Here is a 20,708-nt window from a genome sequence, read left to right as displayed (position 1 = left end):
GGAATGTGGGAACTGTTAACAATAAAACACAGAAAATTTTGAAGTGCGTTGGTCAATTAATGACTAAATGACAAATGCTAAACTCCTTTTTTGGCTGTGTTATTAAAATGCTTACAAAGTTTCCCCGCTGCCCCCAAGAAGCAATGATGATTGCAATTCTATATTTGCACAAAATGGGTGCCTTGCGTGGGTGACGTGCATCAAAAGCTTTACAGGCTTATTTTACGAACTATGATGAAAATGATCAAAATGTCCTGGAAGAACTCAACGTGCCACAAAGACTACATTTTGAGGGAATAAGCGGCATATTATGCGTGATGCATGGACAAATTCTCAAAGAGAAACAGTTAATTATACCCTTTGCTATACATTTTTTAATAAGTGCTCGAGAGCATTATATTGACACGTGTACTTGTGTTTATCGGGCGACACGTTTCACCGCCTAACAAATGGTATGGCACAGCGTAGGATGCGCTTGCATGTGTGGGAAGTTTCTGGAATGTTATCGATGGTTCCATCCACTGCCTGTGACCGAAACTTCTGTAATCTGATTGCATGTGTGCGCAACGCGAATAATGTAGAACCTTGTGGAAGGCGCGCGTGTCCCAACGATTACTCTGGAACATTTGACGATTAATGTATAAAAGCAGACGCGCTTGACCCGCTGATCAGATTTTCGACGATCGTCGACCGTGTTCGCCGCTATCGTCGTGCTATAAGTGTAGCCTGGTCTTGCGGGCACTGGTTCGCCCAATAAAAGTTAGTGTTGTCGTTCACAGTATTGCTACTGTGTTCTTCTACGTCACCACCATGTGACAATATGGCCGTCATCATCCTTTTACCAATGTCGTGATAGAACTCTGCATCACACCACATATACATCTGATGAAACCAGGGGTCATGCTAAATGTAATGTGTGGCGAAACTTCAACCTTTCTGGCTTGATAATGAGTCTCATAAATAAATACTTCATTCTTTTTTTTTTCTCATGCATTATACAGCATTCATAGCCGGTTTCCTCCATGTCTTTGGTGAAGTAATTGTGATACTTTGTTTATACTCTGTGAAAATAAGAGTAATATTATGGTAATGTGTAGGAGAAGTACAAAGTTTAGAACTTGTCAAACGCATCTGCAAGATTCTGCATTTCAAGTGCTTTATTTCTTCATCAAGTGTTCACGTGAGTTACACAGCTGTTTTCCTCTGTGTTTCCAAACATCCTGAAAGGACTCTAGGCCACAATGTCTTTACATTTGGTGAAAAGTGGGAGTGTGTTATGTGCAATATGTGGTGAAACGTTAACGTTTCTAAAGTAATAAGGAGCTTTGAAAATAATTACTGAACCGTTCTTTTCTTCTTCTTTTCATGCATTATGCAAGGACACCCCATGTCCTCAATGAATAAACGAGTCACCTTGTTTATATTCATGAGTATATGCGGAAGGTTATTGGTGGTGTGTAGGCGAAGTTCAAAGTGTGTTATTGATTTACAACGTAGAATTTAGCCTGTCATCCTGGCAGAACTATAAGCCATTAATATCAAATTCAACAAATGGGGGAACATTATGGCCAATATGCATGCAAAGTTAAAAACGCACAGGTGAAGTACAGCCTCGGCTGAAAATTCCTTGAGCAAGTTGGTGCGATAACACAATGAAACAACTCTAAAGACAAACGCAAACAAAAGAAACAAATAGCAATTGAATGTGCAAAAGCATTACAGCCTGCAGGAAAAGCACCAATGCATGTCTCATATGCAGGCAACGTTTGGTTCTTTTGTGTGTGGTTCTTTTACAAGCAAATGAAATTTGAAATGCGACTGCTTGAAAGATACAGCTTGACTAAAAATTGGCCCATGATTTTGTAAGGCCACGAAAGTCCACTGTCTTTTTTTGCTAATGCAAAAATTAACCTGCAGACTTCAGAGATTCCTTGGGTGGAATCATTTACAACACTTTAAATAAGTGAATTATACATGTCTCAACAATATTGCTTCTTTTCTGAGTAGGCAAAGCTAACAGCTCACAAAGTAACTGTTTTATTATTTACAGTTATCAGTAATGAAAACATCATCTCTTACACAAAGAAGTCTGAGTTAGAGGGCTTGTTTTATGCTGCCCGCAGTGGACATAGGTGCAAACAATTGCATTTCTCAAGCACGCAATTAACTAAAGCTTACTAATTGAGGTTGCAAAAGCAATTTTGGAACAAGTTGTAATGCAAATTGAAGGCCGAGCACGCATGCCAACAATAAAACTATGAACTTTAGTGCGTGTAGCTGTCCCTCTGCTATTGTCATCAATGCTCAGCGGCTTAATGACGAATGCCGTAGGGTGATCCTTGAGAAGGATTCACTGTATCATAAGTTTGTCAGAACAAGGAACCCTGATGCACTTGCAGGCTTTAGAAAATACCGGAACTATGTTGCAAAATTTCTATGACATGCTAAAAAGCTGTATTACAGGAACCTATTTCAAGAGGTGACTGCATTCCAATGTCCACAATAGTGTTGACCTTGACCTTGTAGTTGAGGATAGAATGTAAGAGGCAAAGAATTACCAAACGTGTTTAATGATTATTTCACCAGTCTGGAAAAAAGTACTCATGACACAGCAGTAACACAACTATTTGGGCACACGCAACGCACATACAGCTTTTATTAAATCTACAGATCCGCATGAAGCTTACATGATATTCATGCCATTAAATAGTAAATCCTGTCATGTGAATGGGCTTCAAATAAGACCTATTAAGTTTGTGGTTGATCTCTTGCTACCAGTACTTACTCATAACTTTAACCTATCACTGTCAACTGGAATTTTTCCTGAAAAAATGCAATATGCAAAAGTTAGTCTTATTCAAGTCCAGTGACAAAAATATGCTGTAGAATTACAGGCCAGTCGCAATACTGCCTGTCCTAGCCAACGGACTAGAAAAAGTTATTTGTAAAGATTAAAGTCATTTTGTGATAAACATCCCATCACATCAAATAAACAATTTGGGTTCCGCGCGGCAATGTCAACTGAATTGGCTCAGCTTACTCAACAAGAGTTCATTTTAAATAGTTTTGAAAATAAGGAACTAACGCTAGGAATTTTTGTGGACTACTCTGAGGCATCTGATAGGCTAAATCATCAGACTTTGCATACTAAACTAGAGCATTATGGGTTTCGGGGCATTTCTCTGAAACTTTTACAATCTTATTTTAACCATAGCAAACAACTTGTTTCAATTTCATCAGAAGACTCAAGTCTCCGGAAAATTACACAGGGCGCTCCCCAGGGACGTATACTAGGGCCGGTAATGTTTAATATATATGTTAACGACATTGACAAAATTTCTAATGACACGAACTTCATCCTTAATGCAAATGACACCAGCCTCTTTTTTTCAGTCTCGTAATATCGCTGATCTCTCGTTGTTGGCAAATATCACACTGAAACAATTGGACGAATGGACAAGGTCAACGCTCTCAAATTAAATACAACAAAAACAAAAGCTGTTATTTTTGCACCTCCACAAAAACATCTGAGTGAAGACAATGTGCAGGTTGGCTCTGAAGTAATTGAACTTGTTCCTAATGTCAAAACTTTGGGTGTTATATTTTATCAAAATTAATGTGGAACTTATTCCATCCCGTTAAGTCAAAGCTTGCGGCGTGCTTTGTTGACTCCGTGAGACGATATCATCTAAAGTTAAGCTGATCCTTTAAAATGCGCTCTTCTCATCTCATTTAATGTATTGCCATCTTGTGTGGGGTACCACGTCAAAGCATAATATCAGTAAATTATTACTGCTACAAAAAAAAGGCTGTTTGTCATATCACAAACGCGCCATTCGATGCACATGCATCAGAACAATTTTCGAAGTTTAATATCATTTGTCTAGCAAGTTTATATAAAGTTATATAAAGTACCTCTGGTATTTTTAATTACAACAATGAAGCATTCCTGGGGTTGTGCAACCTAACAGAACCAACAGATACGTATATCCTATAACATTAGGGAAAGAACGAGATGGCTGCTACCACTATCCCGTACAAATTATGGATCGAATCGTTTAACCAATCGTGTGCCATCCTTATCAAATAAACTATGTGAAAACAGTGTCGAGATAACTGACATTACTAGGAAAACAATATGAGACTTTCTAATTCAAGGTGATTATTTTTAAACATTCCTTTGACTAGGGGAAGTCACTACCTACCTCCTTTAATTAAGCGGTTTTACGCTTTGATAACATTTTCGCATATAGGATGTAACCTGCAAGATATTTATACACACCTTTATTTGCTATCTGTGCTTTCGTATATTAACAGAATGTTATATGATAAATTTTTCAGCTATATACTGTATATTCATATACAGTCGCTGACTGATTTTTCGGACTCCAAAAATTTGGACATGCTCGATTATTCGGTCTGCTTCGTGGCACCACCATTCTCCCCATAGACCATTAATGTAAAACAACTGCCGAAAGTTCGGACACCTTGCAATATCTCGTCTGATTTTTCGGAAACTCATTGAGCCAACTCGATCCTTGAGCGGGTCCTTGAGCGACTCCAACACTCGAGTGACTGACCGGTGCATGGTTCGACTTGCTGAATGCCATTTTGTGTTCAATGGAGCCTCCTTGCTGCCCCACAAAGTGGCGCTACTGCAACTCCCCGCTCATCATCAACGTTTCTGCCTGTTTCGTGGCTACAGCAGTTTCGGTCTCAGCTTAGTGAGCCATGTCAAGACAATCCAGCAGCTGATTTGTTTCTTTCTTCATGCATAACACTGCGAGTAGGCCACGTTTTTCGTTTGTGCAACTGATATCGGCGTGACGGCGTGGTGACTACTTGCAGTGACTGCAATTACGTCCTTTTTTAGAATAAATACGTGTTTGCAGGTGTAGTAGCCTTCAGGTGTTGTGCATGAGTTTTACTGGGCTCTGATCTCACTGGCCCACTGCCACACAGCCATTATTTCTTAGCTCGGCGATAACAGGGCAGCGGCTTGCCAGTCATGCCAGACAGCGTGCTTGACATGGTACCAGGATGATAGGTTTCCGTTGAGCCTTGGATTTCAAAGTTAATTAGGGAATCTCTTTAATTCACTACCTGGCCATAGCAATGTTTCATGTAAATAATGTATTGTGTCTTTGGATAATCAACAACAATACAACACTTACGGGTCAGCTGTTAGTCAGGCAAAATGTTACAAAAGCGATTTTATCTCCTAAATGAATGACCAAGTATACTGCCCTTATTGCGTGCCTTGCAATGCCTAAGCATGGCATCAATACTGGGTTTCTCACAAGTTGACGTAATTTTGAATCTTTTTTCTGTAGGTATTAGTCTGTACTGTTACACAAATATCAAATATAACAAAGCAATTTTAGTAGCGGATGAGACTTCCTTTATAACAAGCTTAGACTACACTGGCATAATAAACTCATTTGCGTGGGTTGTTTTTTTATTATTTTATCTTATTTCAAAACAATTTTTAAATATTGCACGGAGTGTATAGCACAAATTGCCTGTTCAGGTTGATTATCTGAAGACACAATACATTATTTATATGAAAAGTTGCTTCGGCCACGTGGTGAATTAAGGAGATTCCCTAATTAACTTTGAAGTCCAAGGTTGAACAGAAACCCATCTAGTTAGAAAAATTCATGGTGGGAAATATCAAGCGCCCACAAATCATTGAAAAAAAGACATTTCGGCCCTGTTACTCTAATGATTGTTACTAATGTTACTAATGATTGATCGGTGCTTGATAAATGCCACCAAATTAACTTCACTATTATTTAATTTAGGGCACATGCACAATTGAAGCCAAGCAGTAGTGGAGCCACCTCTGGTTCACAGAATCCTTATGACTAGCACCACTTTCGAGACATCAGTCTCAAAAACCTACTCAAGAATTGTGTCAGCGTTCTGGTTAACGTTATGCTTTCGGAAAGTGTTAATGCAATAAAACCCTTTTATCGTATTGATTGACAGCACCTCGGCCACCTCGTCATTACCTTTAGTTGCCGATAGGCTTGGGTGAGGTCCAGTTTTGAGAACGCTTTTCTGCCTTACAGGTTTGTGAGGACCTTGGACACTGTCTGCAACAGATAGGAATTTTTTATTGAGGTTGCATTTACGGTGCTGTGGCAGTCACTGACAAGTCAGATTCTGCCATCTCTTTCCCCCACAATAACTACCGCGGTAGCCCAAGTAACATGTTGCATGAGTTGCATCACACTTTGGCGCATGAGACGTTTGAGCTCTTCCTATACAGCCTGCCTCTGGGCAAATGGAACCGGTAATGCAGGTAAGAACTTCGGAGGAGCTGAATTGTGCAGCTCGAGCTTGGTGGACAGGCTCCTGTACTCATTTATGCCCCCGTAAAGATGGCAGCATGTTCGGTGAGTACGGCAGTCACATTAGTGTCACAGCAGATGTGATCAATGCCATTTAATTTGACGTAATAGTTCTGCATAAACCCGCATGGTGGAGAGCAGTAATTAATAAAAAAACGGAAGACACTTTGTCGAGACTAAAGTGTGAAGCGGCGAAAGCCTGATACCATTGCAAATGGCGATTTGTTGCGTCGGAAACACCCCGGAGGCACACAACTCGTACACTGTTATGTGAATGTTTCTTTGTTTATCAAATGCCTGCAACGTCGTTTGCGCCTATGTATCATTTTGATGTGTTCTGAGTCCATCATTTCAAAGCTGTCATCTGGGAGGATGTCGGCTTGCAACTCATGGCCAGTGAGCTCCTTGTGCTTTACTGGGTCCACATCCAGGATGGCTGCTTTGCAGCGCCGAACTGTTGCAGTGCCATCTGTGGATCGGGAGGAGACGCATCTTCCATGGCGATGTTGGGGTGTAGTTGGCCATCCTCATGTTCCACTTCGCTTGATTGACTTGTACTTGCTCGGCTTGCCACGGCAAGATGGCGGTCACGGCGCTTCCGAGCTTAATTTGCCTTGGTACCCGGAGATGCAGTGAGTCGCTTCAAATGCATTGCCTCTCTTGCGTTGGCCCATCGCGTGTCTGGACTCTGTGGTGTCGGATGCACCGCCCTGATGCATGCCACGTACACGCTCAGCCTCTCTTGAGCGCCACTTGCGTTCAGTGGCTGCCGCACATCGCGTGTTGGGAGATACTGGTTTGGCGAGACGAGGCATCCTTCCCACACGATACCACAAAGTAAACTGCCGCTACCGCCGCTGCCACACCACACCTAAGCAGACGATCATAATGCGCGCCTCGCGACAGTGACGTCACGCCACACAGTGCCCAATCAGGAAGCCACCTCAAGCGCCTGACAACAGTGACGTCAGGGCGCACCATCGAACACACAGCCGCCACGCATGCCGACGTGATGAGTCATCCCGCGCAGCGCCGAACCACCCCGACACCTGCACTTGATGACAGTGACGTCATGCACGCGAGCCAATCAGGAGGCGCACACCTGTGCTTAGCGACAGTGATGTCACGACACAGAGGAGGCCAATCAGGAGGCCAAAAAGCTGTGACAGTTTCTGCTAACGGCAGATGGCCTTGACAATGAGCCATTAAAGGCTCCCGCCTTAAAAGGAAAGATGAGACACCCACCCAATCGTATCAACTGCTACAAAGGAAACCCATACGGGTTGCTCGAAAGAAAAGCCTCGCAATTGAGGAAAGATAGGTCATGGTCCGGGACTCGAACCTGGAACCACCTATGGGTTTCCTTAGTAACAATTGCTACGATTGGGCGGATGTCTCATTTTCATTTTATTAATTCTGTAACGAAGAAGAGTAGCCGCCTGCGCCACAGCACCATTGCCACCGGCATGAGCTCGTGGTTGCTGTCTTTCGCCGGACGCTTGTGACAGCTACCCGTTCGCGCCCGTTGCTAATAAATCTCTTAGCAAGTGGTGGACGTGCTGGGTTTCGACCACCCTGGAACTTCGGAGTCGCACTCTACCCCCCATCATGCCCGACGACGCACGCACTCCTCCTGCTCCTCCAACGGCGCCCGCCACCTTGGTTTGTGCCGGTGCCTTGCGTCAGCGAGATCCCCCTATCTTCTCCGGCACAGATGACAAAGACGTTGAAGATTGGATCTCGTCTTATGAGCGAGTGAGTGCCCTTAACCAGTGGGACGACGTTACCAAGTTGAGAAACGTCGCATTTTATCTTACGGACGTTGCGAAACTATGGTTTCTAAACCATGAAGCCGACCTCACTTCGTGGTTGGTCTTCAAGACCAACTTTACCCAAGTTTTCGGTCGGCCTGCAGTAAGAAAGCTTCGTGCAGAGCAACGTTTGCGCACACGAGCCCAAGAGGCCGGAGAAAACTTCACAAGCTACATTGAGGACATTGTCGACCTTTGCAAACGGTTGAATGCGTCGATGTCAGAGGAGGAGAAGATAAAACATATAATGAAGGGTATTCAGGACGTCGCATTTCAAATGTTATTATCGAAGAGTCCTCACACTGCCGCTGAAGTGATAGAATTGTGCCAGAGTTACGACGAGTTGCGCAGGCAACGGCTTCACACCCGACGTCCCACCCCACCCGCCAACTCTCTATCAAGCCTTGGAGTCGACGACAACCATGCTGCTCTCTTCGTACAAATCCAGGAATTCGTTCACGCAGAGGTCGCCCGCCAGCTATCTTTGATATCTTCTGTCCAGGAACCACCCCCTGCTTTGCATCCTACGATCCGGGACTTCATTCAAGAACAAGTCTCTCAAGCCGTTCCTCCAGCCGTTGAGCAGACACCAGTCACGGCTCCTCTCACTTACGCTGAAGCAGTTTCCCGATCTCGTCCACAAACGCCCCTGCCGCCCTCTATGCATCGACCACCGACATTTTTGCCGCCATCTATGCCGCATCACGACCGCCGGCATTTTCCTCCTATGCCGCTTCCCGACCGACAGCATTTTCCGAATCCTCAACCGCGACTCGGACCTTACCCCCACCAGTGGCGCACCTTCGATGACCGCCCAATATGTTTTGCTTGCGGTGGTGCTGGTCACGTGGCGCGCCATTGTCGTCGTGGCATGCTTCCTCTTCAGAACATCCGGCGAGCGCCACCTTTCCCCGCTCCGTTTACCTCTTCGCCTTCCAGCCTTCCTACCTCTTCCTTTTCCCCTGACCGCCCAACCGCCTCTACTCGCCGCTCACCATCTCCCCGTCGTTGCTCGCTTTCTCCGATGCGGCGTCGTCCCGTGTCCACCGAGCAGGAAAACTGATGGCCGCAGTTCCCGAGGCACGAACTGCGTCCACGTCGCATTGCCCAAGTCCTCGTCCCTCTCCAGCCAACGTCATTGAAGTCTCTGTCGACGGAATCGCCGTCCTGGCACTTGTCGATACAGGAGCCGCCGTATCCGTAATTTCCGCCGCACTCTGCCGCACACTACGAAAGGTTTTGACGCCTCTCTCCGACTTCTCCCTTCGAACCGCGAACGCTCAAAATATAACGCCTCTCGCTGCCTGTACTGCTCGCGTCTTCATTCAAGGTCTACTGTATACCGTCGAATTCGTCGTGCTGCCCACTTGTTCCCATGACATCATATTAGGCTGGGACTTCCTTGCAAATAATAACGCCGTTATTGACTGTTGCCACGCCGAACTCGAACTTTCTGCACTTCCCGACGTCGAGCCTATCGAAAACGACCCTTCCAGTGTTAAACTGTTTGTGTCCGAAGACACTTCCGTCCCTCCACGCTCTTCCCTGCTTGTGCCTGTGTCGTGCGCCGCTATTTCTGATGCCACTGTTCTCTTTACGCCCTCTGAGCTGTTCATTCGCCGCCGATGTTCTCCGCTGCCCTTTGCTCTCCTTACTCTTCGCGATGGCGTCACGAAAATGGTCGTCGACAATCCCACAGCCTGCCCTTTAGCTTTATCCCATGGTGAATGCCTAGGCCTTGTTCAACCGGTCGACACCTTTTGCATCTTTGACACTCCTGCCGTTTCTACTTCTGCGGGACTTGGCGCACTTACTTGTGACTCTGCGATTGATCAGTCACTCCTCGACGCTTTCCACTGCTCCATCGACGATGGCACGTCATCTTCAGAACGAAGCCAGCTTATTGCTCTCCTGCAGAGGTTCAGCGCTTCTTTCGACAGCCATGCTTCCGGTTTGGCCCGCACATCGACCGTTTTTCACCAGATAGATACCGGCAGTCATGCACCTTTCCGGCAGCGCCCTTACCGAGTTTCCGCCTCTGAGCGCCGTGTCATTGACCACCAGGTTGCTGACATGCTCAAGCGTGGCGTTGTGCAGCCTTCCAACAGTCCCTGGGCATCACCGGTCGTCCTCGTTAAGAAAAAGGATGGCTCTATTCGATTCTGCGTCGACTACCGACGTCTGAACAAGCTAACGCGCAAGGACGTTTACCCGTTACCGCGCATCGACGACGCCCTCGACTGTTTGCAGGGAGCTGAGTTCTTTTCTTCGCTGGATTTCCGTTCCGGATACTGGCAAGTCCCCTTGGCACCATCTGATCGACCTAAAACAGCATTTGTGACACCTGATGGATTGTACGAATTCATCGTAATGCCTTTCGGCCTGTGCAACGCCCCAGCCACTTTTGAGAGAATGATGGATAATATTTTACGCGGCCTCAAATGGAACACATGTTTATGCTACCTGGATGACGTAGTTGTCTTTTCTGCTGATTTCCCAACCCATCTCAGCCGTCTCGAGCAAGTTCTCAAATGCCTCACTGACGCGGGACTTAAACTTAACTTAAAAAAAAGTCGCTTCGGCGCCCGAAAGCTCACTATTCTTGGCCATGTTGTATCACGAGACGGCGTCCTTCCGGATCCAGCCAAGCTCCGCGCTGTCACCGACTTTCCGCAACCAAAGAAGTTAAAAGAGCTTCAAAGTTTCCTTGGTTTATGCTCATACTTCCGACGTTTCATTCGAAATTTCGCTTCCATAAGTGCACCCCTGACAGCCCTTCTAAGTGGCGACAAAGAACTTTCCGCTTGGTCACCCGCCTGTGATGACGCCTTCACGAAATTACGCCACCTGCTAACCTCGCCACCTATCCTCCGCCACTTCGATCCTGCAGCGCCCACAGAGGTCCACACCGATGCCAGCGGCGTCGGACTTGGCGCCGTACTCGCACAACGAAAAGCGGGCTTTCATGAATATGTCGTTGCCTACGCGAGCCGAACTCTGACAAAGGCCGAGGCTAATTACTCTGTTACAGAGAAAGAGTGTTTAGCCATTATTTGGGCCCTTGGAAAATTCCGTCCTTATTTGTATGGCCATGCTTTCGATGTCGTCACTGACCATCACGCCCTTTGTTGGCTGTCTACCCTTAAAGACCCATCTGGCCGACTTGCTCGCTGGGCCCTTAAGCTACAGGAGTACGACATCCGCGTTCTCTACCGTTCCGGCCGCAAACACACGGACGCTGACGCCCTTTCTCGCTCACCGGTCCCCGCTGACTGCGCTTGCCTATCCGCCCTTGAGCCCACAGTTCCATCTCATGCACTGTGCAACATGCCGTCGGAGCAGCGCAAGGATCCCTGGATCAGTGCTCTCATCAGCATCCTTTCTGATCCATCCACCTCTTCACCATGTCGCGCTCTTCGCCGCCAGGCTACCCACTTCTGCATTCGCGACGGCCTTCTTTATCGTCGTAATTACCTCTCTGACGGTCGCAAGTGGCTTCTCGTGATACCCCGCCATCTCCGTGACCTTATCTGCAACGCTTTCCACACAGACCCTCAGTGCGCACATGCCGGCCTCTTCAAGACCTATGTTCGGCTACGCATCCGATTTTATTGGCGCGGCATGTATAACTACGTCAGAAAGTTCATTCGCTCCTGTGCTCAGTGCCAACGCCGAAAATTACCTCCCGGACAAGTCTACCCATCACAACCCCTTCCCTGCCCTCGTCGGCCCTTTGATCGTGTTGGTATAGACATCTACGGACCGCTACCCTCCACTCCAGCAGGCAACCGCTGGATTATTGTTGCAGTGGATCACTTGACCCGCTATGCTGAAACAGCCGCTCTGCCGACTGCCACCGCCCGCGACGTTGCATCGTTTCTGTTACGACATTTCGTTCTTCGCCACGGTGCCCCTCGCGAACTTCTGAGCGATAGAGGCCGCGCCTTTCTTTCCGAGGCTTTTTATTTTATTTATTTAACAATACTGTAGGCCTTTGCACAGGCCCAAACAGGAAGTGGATTGTACAATATACACACACGAGCATGGGAAAAACAGGAAAAAAAGAAAAACAAAAAAATATATAAAGCAAAAAAAAATGCCATACAACAGCACTGGTATACAACGCAAGACACCCTTTTTTTTGTTTCACATGAATCAGGGAAAAGGTACTCAAAACAATTGCAATATTTGTCGTATAATATTCTTGTAGTTATTGTGGATCTATATAACACCACAACTCAGCACACTGCAATATTTACATTTGAAATGCAATCACACGTGCACTAGTGTCCAGTCAATCAACCAACGCATTACCTTTAAACTATGCGCTCAACTACTTTCATGAACAGCCAAAATATGACTCCAATTTTGCGACAAAGCCATCCACAGAATCTGAGTCTACAATTTCCTTTGGTAACGAATTCCAGATTTCAATTGCCCATGGGAAATATGAATAGCTGAACGTGTCGCACTGTGTCGGATATTGCCTGATGTGTTTATTATGACAGGTTCTATTGGAGTGTCGGTGTGGTGGCTGCACGTAATCTCGCTTATCTATATTAATTTTGTCATTACATAGCATAAAAAGAAATTTCATGGCAGCCACACGACGCCGACAAACAAGGGTAGGCAGTGTTGCCTGGCTTCTAAGAGCACTTACGCTTTCGTGTCGAGAATACTTATGGTAAATAAATCGCAACGCTTTATTTTGAATGCTTTCTAATTTCTGTGAGAGTCCTTTCTGGTGCGGGTTCCACACTATGCTACCATACTCAAGAATTGGCCTTAATAAAGTTCTATATGCTGTTAGTTTCACGTAGGATGGTGCTGCAGTTAATTTTCTTCGCAAGAAACCGAGTGTTCGGAAGGCCTTCGTGCATGTATTATCGATATGGGTATTCCATTTTAACGCGCTTGTAAAGGTTATGCCTAAATATTTTACTGTGTCAGTTTGTATTAAATCGTTGCCGTTTAATGTATAATTGAACCTAAAGATCGACTTTCTATGAGTTATGGTCATATACTGTGTTTTCTTAAGATTAATTTCCATTCCCCACATGTCACACCAGCGGGCTATATTGCTTAGTGTAGTATTTAGTCTAAGCTGGTCCTCGATTCCTTGCACGCTTGTATAAATTACCAAGTCATCGGCGAAGAGCCGCAATTTTACTCCATTTTCTGCACAATCAGCGATGTCGTTAACATATATGAGAAATAATAATGGCCCCAATACGGACCCCTGTGGTACCCCTGAATAAACTTCGAGTTGGTCCGAGTCATAATTATTTATAGTAACATACTGAGTTCGGTTTGACAGATAGGCTGCTATCCATTCTACTACATTGTGCTCAATTCCGATAGACTTTATTTTCTCGATTAGTTTACAGTGCACGACGCGATCATAAGCCTTCGAAAAATCAATAAAAATAGCATTTGAAGGCACTACTCGACGAATGCCGAATCGTTCACCGCACCAGTACAGCGTACCATCCGCAAACTAACGGCATGACCGAGCGCTTCAACCGTACTCTTGGCGATATGCTCTCCATGTACGTCGCCTCTGATCATTCAAATTGGGACCAAGTTCTCCCTTTCGTGACGTATGCGTACAATACTGCGACCCAAGCAACTACTGGTTTTTCCCCTTACTTTCTCCTATACGGACGAGAACCTTCTACTACTCTCGATACCATTCTGTCATATACACCTGACGCCTCCGAAAGTACTCCGCTATCTGAAGCTGCTCGCCATGCCGAGGAATGCCGCCAGCTTGCCCGCTCTTTTTCCACCGAGGACCAGTGGCAGCAGCAATCCCGTCAACCTGCCGGCCGTTCTGCACCAACTTTTTTGCCTGGCTCTCTCGTATGGCTTCGGGTACCCACTACTACACCCGGCCTCTCCTCAAAACTTGTCGCAAAGTACCTAGGACCCTACCGCGTTCTCGAGCAAACGTCCTCCGTCAATTACATCGTAGAGCCCCTCACGCCATTGACGGACCTACGCTATCGTGGCCGCGAACTTGTCCACGTCTCTCGCATTAAGCCGTACTACGACCCAATAGTAGTCTCTTCGCCTTAAGCCGCCAGGATGGCGCCTTTTTCTGCGGAGGGCGATTGTAACGAAGAGTAGCCGCCTGCGCCACAGCACCATCGCCACCGGCATGAGCTCGTGGTTGCTGTCTTTCGCCGGACGCTTGTGACAGCTACCCGTTCGCGCCCGTTGCTAATAAATCTCTTAGCAATTCCATTTAATGTTATGCCAAGTAACTGGAACCAGCTGCAGCTAAGAAGATCGCAGTCAGGTGCCTTCATTACAACTAGCAGCAATATATGCTGTAACCCTGTGAATTTTACATTGATAAGCACTGTACCCAAAGGTTGGAGGCTTTCACCAGACCCCGCTTGCAATGCGATGTTGGTTTTGAGGAAAGTGGTTAGTCCATGAGTTCCGAAACGTCCCTTCACTTATGAGCGAGTAGGCAGTGTGAGAAATGCTCGTGGACCCAGGGGCTCAGCACACAGTGAGAAGGACATGAAGAACAGACATCCTCATTATCCCCAGCATGTCTGGTTAGCCTTTACACACACACACACAGTTAAACACATGAATACATAAAACATTTAGACAAACCAAGCGCAGGCTTTGTGGTTCTATTCTATCCGTCCGTGTCTATGTGATAAAGTTCGCTGTATTGAAGCGTCCACTCTAAGCCGATAAGTGACAAATCCACACGCAGTACTACAGCGGTGCAGTAATGGTACGCCGAATGACTGCGGCCGTATCGTATAGTGGAGCTGCCCCAGCCCGGCACCAGGGCAGGGATAGGGAGATGCTCACCCCTCTGGGCTCAAGTAGTGTGACAGGCCCACTGGCAGTGAGCTCCCCGGACTCCTGCGAGCGTAACAGGACCGACAGCACTGCTGCCGGCCATGTGAACTGCAGCACTGTTCGGTTTCAGCAGCGGCTTTCAGACAGGACCACAGACAAGGCCACCAGGGCAGACCGTCAAGCGCCGGAGTCGTTTCCTGGTCCCGATCAGCCTTGGATGGTTGACCGAGTGGACCGCTAGCCAATCGTGCATGCGCTGGCCCGGCTGTGCTTTCAGAATAGCTCCAAGGTAGACTGGCAGCCATCTCGACTGCCAATGGAACATGTCCTACCAGGCCATCGCCACCCATGCTTATTCTGCTGGCCTGCCCAAAGCTGAACCACAGTGCCCGCTCCCCTCGCGTGCCACACCGCCAAGCACCATCACTTCCTCTTCGTCTACTATGTTTGTCCTGCAGACCTGTCTCCACTCCACTCGTCACAGGCAGCTTCTGGATCAATCTTGAATGTGAGGGTTGTGCCTTTTAACTTCTAACAAGACCATAAGCTTTTGGTCTTGGATTGGCGTCACAACGTTCAAGTCATGCAATTTCATTTCTTGCAATGGTCTTGAGATGCCCAATGCTTCAGACTGGCCTACAGCATGCAACCTGCGATGTGGAGGCTTGTTAGAAGCGAGTTGTGTGCTTCACTCTTTCCACTTCTTTTTTCTCCTTCTTTTTTACACAGGCTTTGTCAATGTGGTGTGGCCTACCTTTGTGCAGTAGTGGCATCTGGAAGTGCAGTATGGGCAGTGGTCCAGGCTATGCTGATCATCTCAGCAGAAACAGAACCATGTTGAGCGCTTGTTCCAGTTGTTGGTTGCAGATGACTTGGCAGTGGCTTTGTTTATTTTGGATTCCTCCCCTTTGATGGGTTTTTGGTGGATCTTGGCATTCTCTGCTCGCAATGCAATATCAAGGGCCTTTTGGAAAGCAAAGTCCTTCTCAGCAAACAATCCCTGCTTGACATTTTCGTCTTGGAGTTTGCAGAAAAACCAGTTACGCAGCATAATGTCAAGCGGTAGCGTCTTTCCTGGCAATGGAGTCAAGTCCAACTGCGACTGTTCTGGCACGAGTCTTGAAGTTCCGAAATTACACTCGGTTGCCAGTTTTTTAGCACTGCCATGAAGGGTGCAATGCACTCATCTGGCAGCTGGTCTCGACGCTAAATGCCACATCTGCTGTAGAGCTCGAAGGACTGAGGGTAGAAACGCTGATGAAGGTGGGAGACAATATCCGTAAAAAAAGTGGTGCTTGGCTTTTCGGTGCCATTAATGCCTTCACTAAAGCTGGCTCGCCCAGAAAGAAGACCTTGTCTTTCTTTCTTCAATGTTTACCGCTGTTAATTAAATGGCTTTAACTTCATTTCACCACCTTGCCCTGCTTTAGGACCATCTTCCTTTGACGCAGAACAGTTTACTTAGCCATTACAGTTTCTTTATTTTACTGTGCTTCTTTTAAACTGCACTACCTTCGGGAACCGCCGACATTTCTAGACTGCACTATCTCAGGGATCAGGCCACATTTTCTTTTCTGTTGAGTAAAGACACACGTCCTGGTGCAATCCTAGGTGAGCACAGTTCAAACAAGCACATCTTGGTTATATTTCGACCTTTTTCACTAATTATGCATTGTTGCGGGTCTGTACATAGCTCTACGCTAACTTGGTGCGTCTGCTTCATTCCAAGCTTCATTTTAAGGCCTTTTTCGTTGTCCTACATGCACAATGATTAAAATTGTCTAATTTGATTAAACGAAAGTGGTTCGGTGCCTAGATCCAACAAACCTCAAATTGACCTGAATTTGCCAAAGACCTTGTCTAAGTTGTCTTCAATAACTCTGGTGGAGACACCGAAGGTCTTTGAGTACTGTGTACTGTACTGTACTTTGAGTACTGAGTCTATAAAGCATGTGCAGGGAAGCAGATGCATTTGAACTTGTAACAAGTTGGATTTATTATTTTTCATACAAATGAACAAAGCAACCGCCCACTTTGTTTTGCTGACCCAGGCCCAGCAAACATAACGGATGGCAATTTGCAGCCAGATATAATAACATGCAGCTATACGCACACAAACGTGGAGCTTAAGTTGCAGTTGAGTTTTCACATTCGCTGCCATAAGACCTATTATATAGAACCCTCTGGAACCACTCTCAGAGCAGATATGGTGCGATTTTTGTCAAAATCGGGCTCTTATAGTCACGTGTAGGAGATACTGCAATTTGTAGCAGTTTTGGAGCAATGTAGCAGCAGTTCCACCACTGATTAGCCTGGCTACATGCACTGCATGGAAATTCTTTGCCTAGCGACGGATCTTATATCTTTTAGAACACTTGTAGCTGCCAAGCAGGATACATCGCAACCTAAATAAAGAGTTCTAAAATACATAATAAATGCCAATGTATTTATTCCACATTTTAAGGACAGATATCTCAGCAGTGGTGCTAGTATTATCATTTATTCCAAGCAGACATGATTTCACTACTGCTTGGCTTCAATATTGCTGTTGCAATATGTGTCTTAAAGTGATAACTAAAAGGTTAATTAGAGAATCTTTCCAATTAGCTACTCGGACACAGCAACTTTTTGTGTAGGTGACTTCCACCTCTTATAGAATTGCGTCTGAAGGATAGAAAAATGCTATCTGTCACAGGCAATGTAAAAAAAAGAAAACAGCAGGCGGTATAATTTTCTTTTCAGAATACTGGTAACATATCGCTCATTAAGAATGCATACTCCAAGCCATTTTAAGCAAGGAATGCTTTTAGCTCCTGTTGTCAGCGACCTTCAAGTGACCTTGAGCCAAAAGCCAGAGCCATCATCCGGGCACTGAAACGAGAACGTCCGGGCAAGTTGCGAGAGCAAAACGAGATCCCCCCCCCCTACGTAAAGGACAGGACAACATTACCTACTCTAGTTATTCACAAACAACTTACAAAACATATTGCTTCTAAATTCTTCCTAATGTTTGTTCACAATATCATTCAAGCTGTGACTTCTAGTACGCTGAAGTTTTATTTGTCATTTCCAATACCAACGTTTCAAAAGGCAAATACAGGACACTATACACTTGACTGTCAACTATTGGCAATGAGACTGAGCTGCCTGTGCGCTTTTCAATTTTTTTTTCAAGGCCTGCAGTGCGTCCGGCACACCAGGTAGCGTCCAGCAGCACCCAAGCTCGTAGCATTCGGCGCACCGCTGATGGCTGTTTGACCGAGATGAGATTTGAAATTAGGTTCTGTCTGTGACAGGAAACTACTATGCCCATGTGGACCAGTGCACAGCATAGTGTGGTGCCATGTAGTGGGGTGCGCCATTGCGAACATGCACTACACCTATTTCAAGATTGTGGCTAGTATCATTTCCAACCAGTCTGCTTTGCCAGTTGCTATTTCATGCTTACATCTAGTCTCAATTATGGGAGAGTCATTAATTTTTTATTTGCCTAAAGATTCCCTTTCATGATCCGGTTCTCTCCTTGGCCATATTCAAAATGACAAACATTTCCTCACTCCCGGGTCAACCCTACACCGACCATTTTCCTGGTATAATCACACTATCTGATTTTTAAATGAAATTCTCATTTCCTTGGCATCCAAACAACTACGCTAACAGATTGCTATTTTACCGCTTGGAACATCAGGTGTTCTTCCCTGAACCATACAATTTTAAGGAAAACGCTACCAGAAAATCTTCTTATCATCATGAAAATATGATGCAGAAGAAATCTTTCACGAGTTTTATAAACTTTTCATGGTAGTAGTAGTTCATGAAGTATAGTGGTTGTTATGAACTAGTTTATTTTTATAAAGGCATCTGTTCTCTCATCCTTGCAGCTCTTTATCACACAGTATCATCTATTGCGTTACACTAAAAAACATGAATAAAATGAAATAAGCGAAATGTGAGCAAAGACGGAATCATAAGGCATTGGTGAAATAGATACTGTAATAAATTACAATTTACCCCTAGCAGTAACTTAGGCGTGCTCCATTCTACAAGCAGATTTTGTCTTCTTTCGCAAATAAATATTGAATAAAGATTGAAACATTACCCCTGACCCTTGAGCTACAGCTTCCAGGTTTCCCTGCAGAGTACCTGTGGCTTTAATGGAACCATCCTCCACGTTCAGCGTCACGGAATTCGCCTGCAAATATTAAAACAAATCCAGCTAGTATACACCAACGTGCATGAGCAAATGAAGTCAGTGGCCATGGATTATTTTGTAGATACAACTACAAGTTTCTCAAAAGTAGCAGCACACATTTACAGAAATGCACATCTTCCAGCTCTTACTTGTTAGTCATGTGCTCTGCTGACATTCTTCAAAATGTGGTTGACGAGATTATAACATTTTGCAGTGACACTGAGAACAACCCTGGTGCCAATAGGTGGAAATGTTGATACCAAGGTTCCTAGAGGCTCCAAATCTGATTGTCAGAATCAAGTACTGCCAAAGTTGGCAAAAGTGGAAAAGATGATGGCAAAATTGTTTTTACTCCTTGTGCTGGCGTAATTTCCCACTTGTGAAAGACAAATCAGGAGGGTCGTGGCAGTTCACTCGACACCCCTCGCCCCTTTCCTTCTCCACCCGCTATATGCGCAAATGTTTGCACACAAATATGTCAGCGCACTAGTGACATGACACATCACGCCCACCGTGCAAATCCAAAACTAGTCCTATGACAGGTTGCTCTAAGCTACAAAAAGAGACCGAAGTGCGTCTACGAGCAGCATCAGGAATGAGAGGCTGCCGTACAGTGTGTCGCAAAGATGGCGGCTGTGAGCAAATTTGTGGGCATGGCGTTAAAAAGTTCAATTATTTTAAAAGATTTTACATAGTCTTATTGTCTAATTATCAGTTAGTCTCATTATAGTCATGTGCCTGTCATGCGTCGCCATATATATGACCAACCCTTCTTCTAACTAGATGCCTAAAATGTTGCTTCCTTTCCCATTGGAGGCACCCTGTCGCACACTGCAAGCCGCCACTGCAGGATAGCACTTGCAACTGTACCACTGGACTTTCTCTGGCAGAGAGCACACTTTCTGCAAGGTGAAATTATGTTATTTAGCACTTTTTCAGCACACCGCACACCTTATCTTTTATCATATTGTTTTTGTAATGGAAGACATTCTACAGTGATAAGCTGTGCGAACGAGGAAATAGCAGGAGTGCTGTGTGCTGAAACCTGCATCACAATGAGCAGACGTCGTCTGCTGGAGTTTTACCGGCAGCACAGTGGCTTCAGCGGCACAGCCACAGGTGTGTTCCAAGCGTGCTCCGAGAGGGTCTCTAGTGACACTCCCAAGTAGCAAGGAAGGAAGGGTAAGGAAGCGGGTTTTCAGCTTCCAGGCATCTAGATTAAAGAAGGTACTGGTGCGACAAGCAAACATGCTTAAGCATGTTGCAGCCTTGACACAGTGACACTTCATTTCCCTCTCGCATGACGTCTGCGGTGGTGTCCAGTTGTCGGCAGGCGCTGCTTTTCAGGGTATGTTCGCGGTCTGTTCTCGTGCTTTCTCCTTTTTGTGTGCCGGTAATGAGCACTTCACATGGGCCGCAGGGGCCGACGCACAACGAGTTCGACAGTACCCTTCAAGGCATGTCAGGAGTGTTTCATGCCAGAATAGTATTAAGCTGAGCTAGTTGGTGGATTGCTAAGAC

The 20,708-nt window shown here is 45.7% G+C and overlaps 1 protein-coding gene across 4 annotated transcripts in view; it reads right to left on the bottom strand.

The window, feature by feature from the left end:
• LOC142558606 (uncharacterized) overlaps nt 1–20,708 on the bottom strand; it is a 163,475-nt gene that overhangs the window by 42,498 nt on the left and 100,269 nt on the right. For all 4 annotated transcript variants that reach the window (XM_075670763.1, XM_075670766.1, XM_075670765.1 and 1 more), the window contains exon 5: nt 19,095–19,187. In XM_075670763.1, the coding sequence (XP_075526878.1) occupies nt 19,095–19,187 (93 nt within the window). The remainder of the gene's footprint in view (nt 1–19,094; nt 19,188–20,708) is intronic.

Source organism: Dermacentor variabilis, chromosome 9 (assembly GCF_050947875.1).
Source record: "Dermacentor variabilis isolate Ectoservices chromosome 9, ASM5094787v1, whole genome shotgun sequence".
Lineage (NCBI taxonomy): Eukaryota > Metazoa > Arthropoda > Arachnida > Ixodida > Ixodidae > Dermacentor > Dermacentor variabilis.
Note: the sequence above shows the minus strand (reverse complement) of the source record. Positions and strands in the feature narration are given on the sequence as shown.